The sequence below is a fragment of the Apium graveolens genome, chromosome 1 (genome assembly GCF_009905375.1).
Source record: "Apium graveolens cultivar Ventura chromosome 1, ASM990537v1, whole genome shotgun sequence".
NCBI lineage: Eukaryota > Viridiplantae > Streptophyta > Magnoliopsida > Apiales > Apiaceae > Apium > Apium graveolens.
The window spans coordinates 144,283,674-144,295,002 of NC_133647.1; the positions used below are offsets into that span (position 1 = coordinate 144,283,674).

General features: G+C 33.7%; 1 protein-coding gene across 1 annotated transcript; it reads right to left on the minus strand.

Moving 5' to 3' along the window:
* Window positions 1-3,302: 3,302 nt before the first annotated feature.
* LOC141667793 (zinc finger protein ZOP1) lies at window positions 3,303-8,399 on the minus strand. The gene is made up of 5 exons (XM_074474419.1): window positions 8,215-8,399; window positions 6,931-7,131; window positions 5,415-5,538; window positions 3,959-4,054; window positions 3,303-3,881 (listed from the first exon to the last, which is right to left on the minus strand). The coding sequence occupies exons 1-5, from the start codon at window positions 8,221-8,223 to the stop codon at window positions 3,550-3,552; spliced, it is 762 nt and encodes a 253-aa protein (XP_074330520.1). The 5' UTR covers window positions 8,224-8,399; the 3' UTR covers window positions 3,303-3,549.
* Between the last annotated feature and the right edge of the window lie 2,930 nt (window positions 8,400-11,329).

Genomic DNA, 11,329 nt, shown 5'->3' on the forward strand with positions numbered 1-11,329 from the left:
CTGATTTTCATCCTCAAGTTCATTCAATAACAGTGCAGGTTCATCATCGGGAAGTTGTGCTATGTTAACCTCTTCCTTGTTGTCCCTGTCTCGTTTTGGTCTCCTGCAATCTGCTGCAAAATGCCCGAGTAGGTTGCAGTTAAAACATCTTGCACGACTCCTGTCCCTTACACCTCGATTATTATCTCTTGCTCGCACCTTTTGATCGAGTCCACCCCGATTCGAGCGTTTGTTCCATTCATCACGAGTGAGCAACAATTTGCTCTCCTCCTTTTCTTTCTTCATCCATTCCTCTTCCGTAAGAAGCAACTGACTTCCATTTCCTTCACTTGGTCCTCGCATCCTCTCCTCATGAGCCTTCAAAGAACCAACAGTTTCTTCGAAAGTCATTGTTTCCAGATTTCCGAACTGCTCAATTGTGGAAGCAATCTGCAAGAATTTCGGAGGTACAGCTCTTAATAATTTCTTTACCACGTATGACTCAGCAACAACTTCTCCCAATGCACGAATGTTTGTCACCAAGGCTGTGATTTTCAGACAAAAATCGTCTAAAGAATCTGTATCTTTCATGTTCATTGCTTCGAATTCCGCCTTGAGGGTCTGAACTTTTGCACTTTTGACACGTTCAGCACCTTGGCTCATTACTTTAATTGCTTCCCACGCTGCTTTGGCAGTTTCCTTATCTGCAAGCGATAAAAGAATGTCTTCTGGAATGCTTTGATAGATAGCAGCCAAGGCGAGCTTGTCTATCTTTTCTTCTACCACCCCATTGGGATCCTTGGGTTCCACTGCATCCCAGACGCCATGGGCCTGCATGTACACCTTCATCTTCATCGCCCATGCTGTATAATTCGTTCTCGTCAACATGGGATAATTCAAACTCACTGTACCGTCTTTGTTTCTTCCTGGCTCCATTGTTGTTGTTGTCTTTGGCATATATTTGGGCATCAGCCACTCAATCAATTTACTAATGCTCTGATACCAGATTGTTGGGAAATCACAGATATATATATATATGCGTTTTGTTAACAAAATGTAATGTAGCTGAGAAGACAAAACAGTATTTGTCCAACTGACGTATTTTATTTATGAAGCAACACTTACATATATAGAATTCATAAGCAAAGAAAAACTAACTGAAAAATAGAGAACTAAACTGACTCCTACAAACTCTCCATGACTAGAACGTTATTCCACCATTTGTCCTACTAACTAGCAACTACTTGACACCTGATCCTTTCAGCTGAAGACTCGGTCTAACCAGAGTGAATAAAACAAATAAATATAAATAAAACATAATTCAAACGTTTAGATTAAAAACCAACAGAAGTATCCATGAAATGAATTATAGGTTCTTATCTCTTGTTTATCAGTTCGAGTTCCACACATTCAGAAGTAGTTGTAAGTTGCTGCAGAGAATAAGCATCACTAATAAATTAGTTAGTATTTATTTGAGTTAAATCACCCATGTTTGTAATTACGTCACCAAACTTAAATGATTCATATATGTAATGTGCTCCTTCTAAACAATCAGTCTTATACGTCTTGTAACAAATTTAGGACCAACGAAAATCGACAAAAACGGGAATGAGTGAGAAATATATTGTGGGTAAAAATCTTTTTGACAAAAAAATAGACCCTTACCCTTTATCTCATCATAGCTTAATAACAATAAATTTTAATATACAACTGAAAAAACATATACAAACATTTACGTATATATATATATATAGTTATACACATGTTTTAATTATTCATTCTTATGCATTTTGTGGTCATGTGCAAATTGGACATTTAGGTATTCAAATTTAATTGTCGTCAAATTAAAATTTTGACATTTGCAACTCAATCAAAGTACGGAAATAGACAAGTGTTAGCCAATTTTATAAGAAAACGTTTATATATATAAACTCTTTTTTTATATAACTAGATGTCCATTTCAGATTTTACGCATTTCCAGTAATTATGAAAAGGATTATCACAATATTTCGTCATTTTAATTTCATACTTAAATCCGTGCATCTATAACAAATCGAACATGGGACCCGGGGATACATGAGAAGCTTCACAACTAATTCAGCTACGGGGGCGGGTGGGTCATCTATATTACTATATATCTGAAGTAGAAGTAGTGAATTTCCCGCATGTAAGTTGAAGAGATTCAAATGTAAACAAAAAATGACCATACTTGATTTCAAATAAAAGGAGGTAAAACTGTGGAGATTATGCAATAATTAAGGGGAGGAATTTGTAGGGAAAAGGAGCTACCAACTTAACACACCTGCATTATTATTGCTAGCTCAATATATGTATCTTTATCAAAAGCAATTGTTACTTATATATGTGTTAATTTTCAAGGACCACCCCTCAAAGTACATCGCATCAATTCTAATCTTGTAGTCGTGGTAATCATTTCTACTTTGCTCTCCTTTTATTTGCATCCAACTGGCCGGCTAAAAGAATAGTATTGCTACTACTTCATTACCCCGCTACAATGCCAATGCTTCATTGAATGTACTAAGATTTCCCTAAGATTATTAACTTAACCAACTCCTCCTCACCGGGGAGAGTTTGTAGCCAAGCCAACAAAGCTCGTTGCAGGGGTAGAGTTATTGTCACCCTTGTTAAAAATGTCAAGAGTTCAACTTCTAATATATGCGTATGTAATTATTTAATAAAAAAGAGGGCGTAGTTAAGAGCAAAATAACTGATTAATCATGCTGTTTAGCAAAGATAATCTGAGACCAAATATTTTTAGCGCAATGATCAAATGTATCCATGTTATCCAAAATTTTATTTTTTCCAGAAAAAAGGATACATTTAAAGAATTATAAATTGGGCGTCTTGCCGACACTATACTGCTGTCCCATCTTAATATTCTTGCAATTAAAGAGAGCTTTATAGACTGCTTGATAATAAATTGGTAGATGAGTCATTTAAGTTCTTTAGTCAATGCTTTAATCTTTTAACATACAGCCCTTGGCAATTAATCACTCGTATTCTTATTCTTATTATTATTATTTATTAATGAAGCCCAGAAGGACCATCACATATCTTGTCGATTTGTAGGAGCTCAATGTTGAATATTTATATGGCTATTGAACTTGAACACACCCCATACATTGACATATGGGTACATATGTCAATACTTGGACTGGACAAAAACTTACAAGATCCTTCAGACATTCACATACATATGGGGCAAGAATTATCAAACTGATTGGTCACTGCATTTTGGCGTTATGCTATGATGAAAATTCAGAGCATTGTGATTTTAATGTTGCTTACGAACAATCCATTACTCAACATCCAAATTCCAGACACCATAATATCATATTTTTCAATTTGTAAAGTATTGATTCCATGAGAACAATTGCACAGACAGTTTATTTACAGCTTCAACATTTTGTCAAATGAACGTCTTTTCATGATTATAAAGGAAAATTCTAACACAACCAAAACGTTCTCGAAATTAATTGCAAACTTGGAATATAAATTGATGGAAGCCTGGCTGTTAGAACTGAGACTTGACACAGGCTACGCTATATTTCAGTGCTTATAGAGACCAAGCAATGACTTTTCTCTATCTTCAACTCTCTTTCTTGCAGCCTCTCTTGCCTTGAGCGCAGCAGCTTCCTCTGCAGATATAGCCTTAGGCTTATCTTGCCTTTTCCTCTTGTTAACCATGAGAGACGAAGGGGCAGCTCCTTTTGCAGTTCTTGTAGGGTTCACGGACGCTGGGGAACTGGTTCGATTTTTAACATCAGTTTTATTGTCAGAAGATAGTTGTGGTTTTTTAAACATAGATTTCTGATTGATAGATGCAGCAGGAGCACTTTGAGATGCTGAAAGTGCCTCTTCATGTGTTGTAACCCACTTGCCTGTTCATTCGAAACAAAAATATGAGCAAAATTTCAGCAAGATGTTTATAGTTAAAATAATTTAAATTGTGGATTACCTATAGCATCAGTGTAATAGAATCCAGAATTTGGATCATAGTGACAACCATTTCTTTGATCGTAATAATAGCCTGTAGCGCTATCAAACTCCCAATCTGTCAGCATTTATAAATAGTTCAGTTAATAAACTTTAACAACCAATGCAAGTTCATAACTAAATTTTGAATTGTAACCAAATTGTGGCAAAAGCTCAGACCAAAGTACAATTCAATATCGCACAACTGCATACGACTTGTACAAGCACAACAGGTACACAAACATATTTCATGAGACAATAAACAGGCGAAAGCATTATTCTTAGCCATGATTTTTTACAAACACGTTGAACAAAGATAAATGTCGACAGTCCGACACGGAACAGTCTCCCAAACTTCTTTTAGCATTTTCAAATTTGGAGCACATGATATTGATTGAAATTATTAGAAGAGAATTGGTACCAAATGACACATTAACTAGTAATAACTTTTATAAAATGATGGGTCCATTGTGCATACATATCCGTCCACAAATTATGATTCGCCATATGTCATTTAGGATAAATTTTTGGGACCCCTAGCATTACTCTTGTTAGAAAGGGTAATTGTGGAAATACCTCTATTGAATTTCTAACATGTCACGACTTAAGAATATTAAATAGTCAATAACTCCTTAGTTTGACATGAGACGCATTATATATAAAATAGAGAGCAGAAAGGGCATACCTGGAGTCATGCATATACAGTAACAGACAACGTTTTCATTACAACTTTATCATAGTCAAAGAATCAAGAAATAAACATAATACTTATACTTATAAACACTGTCAAATTCAACAATTTCACTGGATCATTTCTCACCATACCGCCATGATGACAGAAGGATGCTAAAACAACGAACCTATTATCCATGTATATTTAACATTCTTGTTAATTTAGTAATGAGTTCCCCAAAAGATGGGTACTAGAAGAAAAAATCATCATTTTCCCCTAACAAGAACTGAGAGACACTGCTTAAGTTGCTCAAAGGCAGACACACAGACGCACACATACGGACATCTTTCTAGTATAATATCTGGTTTGAGCGGCAATTATTTTGAACAATCTACGTGCTTTTGTCCGCGCTCCTTAACAATAATTTATTTTACTATTTGTTTAAATATTAAGTATCCACAAATATAACTGCTCACCATCTGTAATTGCCTTTTAATATTTTCTTCATTTCATCCTCCCATGGCAGAATCTTATAAAATTTCACTACGGCAAATCTGATCTATCTATTCAATTGACAGCAACTGGAGTCCATTATGTATTTAGTTCGTCATCCCTGTTTTCAGGTGGTCACTTTAAATCACTCTTTTGATCTAATGCATATTTCTACGATCCACACGTGTACGTAACTAGTTTTACAATTATAAGTATATATGTGTGTTTATACAAATGTAGAAAACTTAAACAGATATTAGCAAGAAACTCCCACCTGCAGAAATCGTAGATCCCTTGGCGGCCCCCTGACCATCCTCTTGAGAGATTAATGCTTGTGCATTTGAATTTCTGGCCTCTTTAAAAGTTGATATGTCCTTCTGATAGCTCCGCTGAGCTTTCTGTAAATCAAATCATATAGACATATAAAGACTTATAGTTCATCAATAACTTATGAAAACAATAATAATAATAAATAAGAATGCAACTTCCAAGCAATGTAACTGGACTTCAATTAATAGGATTATGAATCCACACAATGATAAGTTGAGTGGTAAAAACTCAAATTTCGAGCCTAATTTAAAATTAACTCTTAATTTCCAGATTCTAGAAATCCAAAAGCAGCGTTTATATGATTACAGGTATAGTCAAAGGACTTTCAAATTCTAAATAAATGATACTGCTAATGCAACATGCTCGTAAGTTCTTATAAGAGTTTTAGTGGCTATTTTTTTACATCTCTTCCTAAACATGCATAAATATTAATTAAGCAATGCAGTAACAAGTAGTTCGCTGTCTAGTAAATTTGTTGTATTCTTGTTTTTCTGTGTAGTTGGTGCTATATTGTTTAGCTGGTGTACTATTACAGTTGCTGAGCTACTGGTCTGCCTTGTTGATCACATCTATTATTTTATTTTATGCAATTGAACTTACGAACAAACACCTTTTTCCCTAAGCTTTCAAGAATCAGTGTTAATTTGCCTCTATTCCTATTCACTACAATCAATTTGAAATAAGGTCTCATCATGAAATTAGACTGTTGCTGCTTGGTAATCTCTATTTGCATTGTGGAAAACTTCCACAACAGCTTTACAGAGACCAGTGTTTCAAAGAGAGCAGATATTTATAAAAGAAAGTTAAAAGTATATTTTAGAGTTCAAATTCAGGAAAGTTCAATTTTGTTATATAGAACGAATAGGCTTTGTATTTGAAGCAGATCCTAATTAAGAACACATTGGTATTGAAAAACAACTGACTTGGTGTTTCTTTTCTCTTCATGATTTATTAACTCCAAATTCTTGTTTGCCATCAGGGGTATAAATGAAAAAAAAAATTATTAAAAAGTGTTGTCCTCGCCTAATGAAACTGTCCATACTATCTACCAATCATCTTTCCGAATGTGTAAGCTACATAGAGAAAAAATACATTTATTAAAGCATCTGGTTTCCTTGAGAAAGCAATGGTGACTGACAATGACATTGTACTAAATTGTAAACATGAAAAAATTATGATCACTAATCACAATTTTATCTTGCAAGTTATAGCTCATTAATGGGTACAGACATTTTATAGGTAAACGAGGTTTAGTAAGAGGACCCCTGGACCCATTCTCATGCACACAGTTCCACTAAGACTTGAGTCATCAACCTTCACCCCCCCCCACAGGGAGAGGGTGTGATACCACTGGAGCAAAGCCCCTTTGGTGATGGAACAGTTTTCAGTATCAAACTAACAATAACTCTTTTACGAGTTGATAGGAGGAGAAATTAAACAAAATCATTAAAACTCCTTACCGCTTCAATCTGTTCGAGTGAACGAGCAGCTTCTTTCACTTCTTTATCCTTAGCAGCTTTATCTTCTCTCATGGTGGTAATCTTCTTGGCAACAGCATCTTTATGACGTTGGCCGAGCTCATGATTTTTAATGCTGATAGGATTGCTGGATATGAAGATTTTGCAGAAATCACACCATTTGTTACCCTGGCTGACCCAATACTGCAAGGGAAAATTTTCTGTCCAATAAGATCGCATTACTAATGAAGCATAATGCCTAGCTATTATTTCGACTGAAGTATACCATAAACAAAATTCTCAACATAAATCATGTAGGCAATGATAGGAAACTTGTTGCAAAAACACAAGAAACCATATAAAGAAAAATGTTATATAAATAAGCACAATTACCTACGAAAGATAGGTGTTGCCCTTTGCAGCACAATTTTGAGCAAAAATGTCCCAAATAGCACATTTCAGAAAAGTGGCCCTTTTTGGCACAGAAAAACGCAATTTCATGTGACTCTTTCTAAAAAACGCAACATAAATTTACGTTTTCTTTATATCAAATCTCTAATCACTTTTATAAAAAAAATTGAACCACAAACGCATCATGCAGTTGCCTTCCATAGAAAACGCAACACAATGCAATGTTTCTTCTTGTTGATACTGAAGTCAAGTGTGGTTTAACTGATGTTGACTGGAGTGCAAAAGTAAAAAAATAAAAACAAAAACGCTGTGCCGGTTAGCGTTTAGTACTTTAGTAGTACCTAAAGAGTGTTAGATTTTAAATGTGCTATTTGGGGCCATTTAATCTATTTTTATGCCATTTCAGGCCATTTCTCCCAAAAATAAAAACAGAACGGAAAACCTACTACAACGAATGAACACCCCAGCACTAGAAAGAAGAAGAAAGCTCATACCGCATTGCAACATAAACAATGCTACCAAGTATGCCCGAAATTTACTACCAAACCCAGGATACCTTCAAACTAATCAATACACTAGCACGCGTCCATAGATTAAAACTAACAACCAGACTCTGACATTTTAAAAAAAATCACAAACACTTAAACCACCAATATAGGTATTGCTAAAATATAGGTTTCTCATAATCTAGGAGAAACAATTGCATAAGCTACGACTTTAACGAAGAAAATAAATACCCAATTCAAGAAAACTACAGAATCACAATTATATAAGCAATTTAGCTATGAATGAATTATAAAAACAAAATCTTGAAAGCTTCAATACATAATAATTACATACACAGAAAGATAAAGAGATTTAAGAAAAAGGGGTTACCTCAGTCATGGCTGTAGAGAGGAAGTTGAAGGGTGTTTAAAATTTGGGTTGGAAATATGTATGTGATTTTAATTGAAATTATTATAAACCCTAATCCAACTTTTTATTTTTCGCTGATGTTCTTGAAAACTGACCCGGAAACTATAACCCGATCCCCTCGTGACCCTAATATGGGTTTGAATTTAAGGCTGTTCTTTTTATTTAATGGAGGTGAGCAGATAAAATTAGTCTATTACAATTTCAATTAGCAAAAGAGAAATATTAGTCTTCGAAATCAGATCCAAATAAATTAAAATTCAGGGAATTATAAATATAAATTGTATTAAAAAAGTAGAGGATCGTTTATAGTGATCTAATTCGTTTCTTGTGCTTTGTTTTAAAATTAACGTTAGGCGGTCAAAAACTCTCCCAATATAATTATAAAATGAAATTGCTATGAAATTTAATTGCAAGCTCACATAAGCGGGTGTCAAATTATCATCAGGTTATAACATTATTAGGGAAAAAATGTTGTAACAAAATTTGGGAATAGTATTTTCTCTTAAAATTTTATTTTGAGTGTGTTTGGCATTGGTTGTTTCAGACAGCAACAACACAATAACTTTTTATTGTAAAACAGTTAAAAAATTGTTTAGTAAAATTAAAAAACTGTATTTTTGAAAATTATTTTTACCTAAAAAGTAAGACACCTATACTTTTCAAAAATCTGTTTTTTAGCTTTTGAAGGAAGAAGATGTTAATCTTATATTATAATACAAGAAAAATCATCATAACTCAAGTTCTCCTTTAACGCTTATATCTTCAAAATGTCAAACTCTCACTAATTTGCTATAAAAAATTTCTCTCTCGCATGAGAGTCGGCCGCCCTAACTTCACCTAACCCTAGCCGCCCTACCTTCTTTTTCCCCCTTTCTACCCATCTCTATCTCCATATTCATCTTCATCTTCTTCTTTTATTCACTTTTTCTTTAATAAAATCGAGATTTGTTTTACAAAACTCGAAAAATCCATTACAGTTTTTCACTTTAGTTTTCAGATCTACTAAGGTAAGAGCTTGGATTTTATAATAAAATTCAGTTTTTGGATTCAAAATCTCTGGTCTAACAACATATTACAATTTGGTGTTATTCCGAGATTTTTGAATTTTGAGTTTTTTCGTATTGTTCTGTTTAAGTTATTATTTGTGTGTTTGATTGTCTCGCTTTATGCGATGTGTCTCGCTTTGTGCGATGTGGTGGTTGTGTTGAAAATGAATTGGATGGTGTATTGGGAGATCTGGATATCTCGCATCAACAACACTTTCGGCAGGTCTATAGCTGGTGTCCGGCAGGTAGATAGCTGGGGTGCGTTTGGAACGGTGGTGAAAATCACATGTGCTCACCTCTCACAAAAAATATTTGTTCATAATATGAGGCCTCTAAACCCCGTTGTTGCAACTGAGTCCTCTGAACATTGCAATATCAATCGAATTAATGTGAGAGTCAATTGTGAAGCTACTGTTTTCGGGGGAGATGCGTGCTGGATTGTCCGGGAAACCATTACCTTCATTTTTAATTTTCAGAATATTTGTATTCAGTTTGTTAAGCAATCCGGAAATAAAATGGCTAATTATTTAACTCTATTTGTTTTTCAACCTGGTTGCATGATCAGTTGGGGGTTTGTCCCGATTGAATCTCTTTTAAGTCATTAATGAAATCTGCTTTAAATTTGGCAAAAAAACAAATCCTTCCTCATTTTATTTACATTCAATTTCTTTTTTTCATTTATTATCTGCACTAAATCTCTCTCTTATCTCTTATCTCATTTCTCTCTTACACATTTCTCGTTCTTTTTTTCTAATTTTTACAATTTTAAATTAATAACTTTTAATAGTTTCATTTTCTTCACTAATTTTTTCTTAATCCAAATTAATTTTAATTACACAAATATTAATTAATATATTTTTCGTATTTAATAAAAAGTTGATAAATAAATATTTGTAGTCTAGGTAATGTCATTTTTTTAATTTTTATGTTTATATTTTATTCTATTCTCATTAATATGTAATAAAAATATTGTATTAATATATATTATTCAAATTAAACTATTTTAAAATAACTTTCTAAAAAATAATTATAATATAACCGGGTATCGGCCCCGGGAACTAATCTAGTTTTATCATCAAACCTCATCGAAAATATTATTTTTATAGTTTATAAATTAAAAATATTACCAAATATTCATCAGATTTTTTCAACAACATTTTTTTCACCTTCACTTTTTCTAACAGTACAATAATTTTTAACCGCAGTCACTTATCCGTCGTGTCATGCTTACAAGCTGTAAGTATACTCGATGGATAATGTTCAGGGAATTAACGGCTAGGATTGAGACAATTCGACGGATGCGGATAAATCAGTTATCCATCTAGTTATAAAATATTCCATAAAAATAATTGATTTTATTGACAAATTGTATTCCGGCAGATGATCAAACTCGATGGATAATGATCATTCGCCGGGATGTAAATTTTGACTTAGCCAAAATTTCATCCAAAACAGAAAAATCAATTAAATTTCTAGCTACATTACAACTTGCAAAATATCTGAAATGATTCATGAATAATTAAGCATACCTAACTCACTTACCAACCTTGAGAAGGTGGATTCATCCAGTGGCTTGGTAAATATGTCTGCAAGCTGCTTTTTACTTGGAACAAAATGCAGTTCTACAGTACCATTCATCACATGTTCCCTTATTAAGTGGTACTTGATGTCTATGTGCTTTGTTCTTAAATGATGTACTGGATTTTCAGTGATGACAATTGCACTTGTGTTATCATAGAAAATAGGAATCTTATCCACTTGTAGACCATAGTCCAACAATTGGTTTTTCATCCACAAAATTTGTGCACAGCAACTGCCAGCAGCAATATATTCAGCTTCAGCTGTAGAAGTAGAGACTGAATTTTGCTTTTTACTGAACCAAGACACAAGCTTGTTTCCTAGAAATTGACAGGTTCTTGTTGTACTTTTTCTGTCTATTTTACAACCTGCATAGTCTGCATCTGAGTAACTAGTTAGATCAAAACCAGAATCTCTAGGGTACCAAATACCAAGTTTTGGTGTTCCCTTGA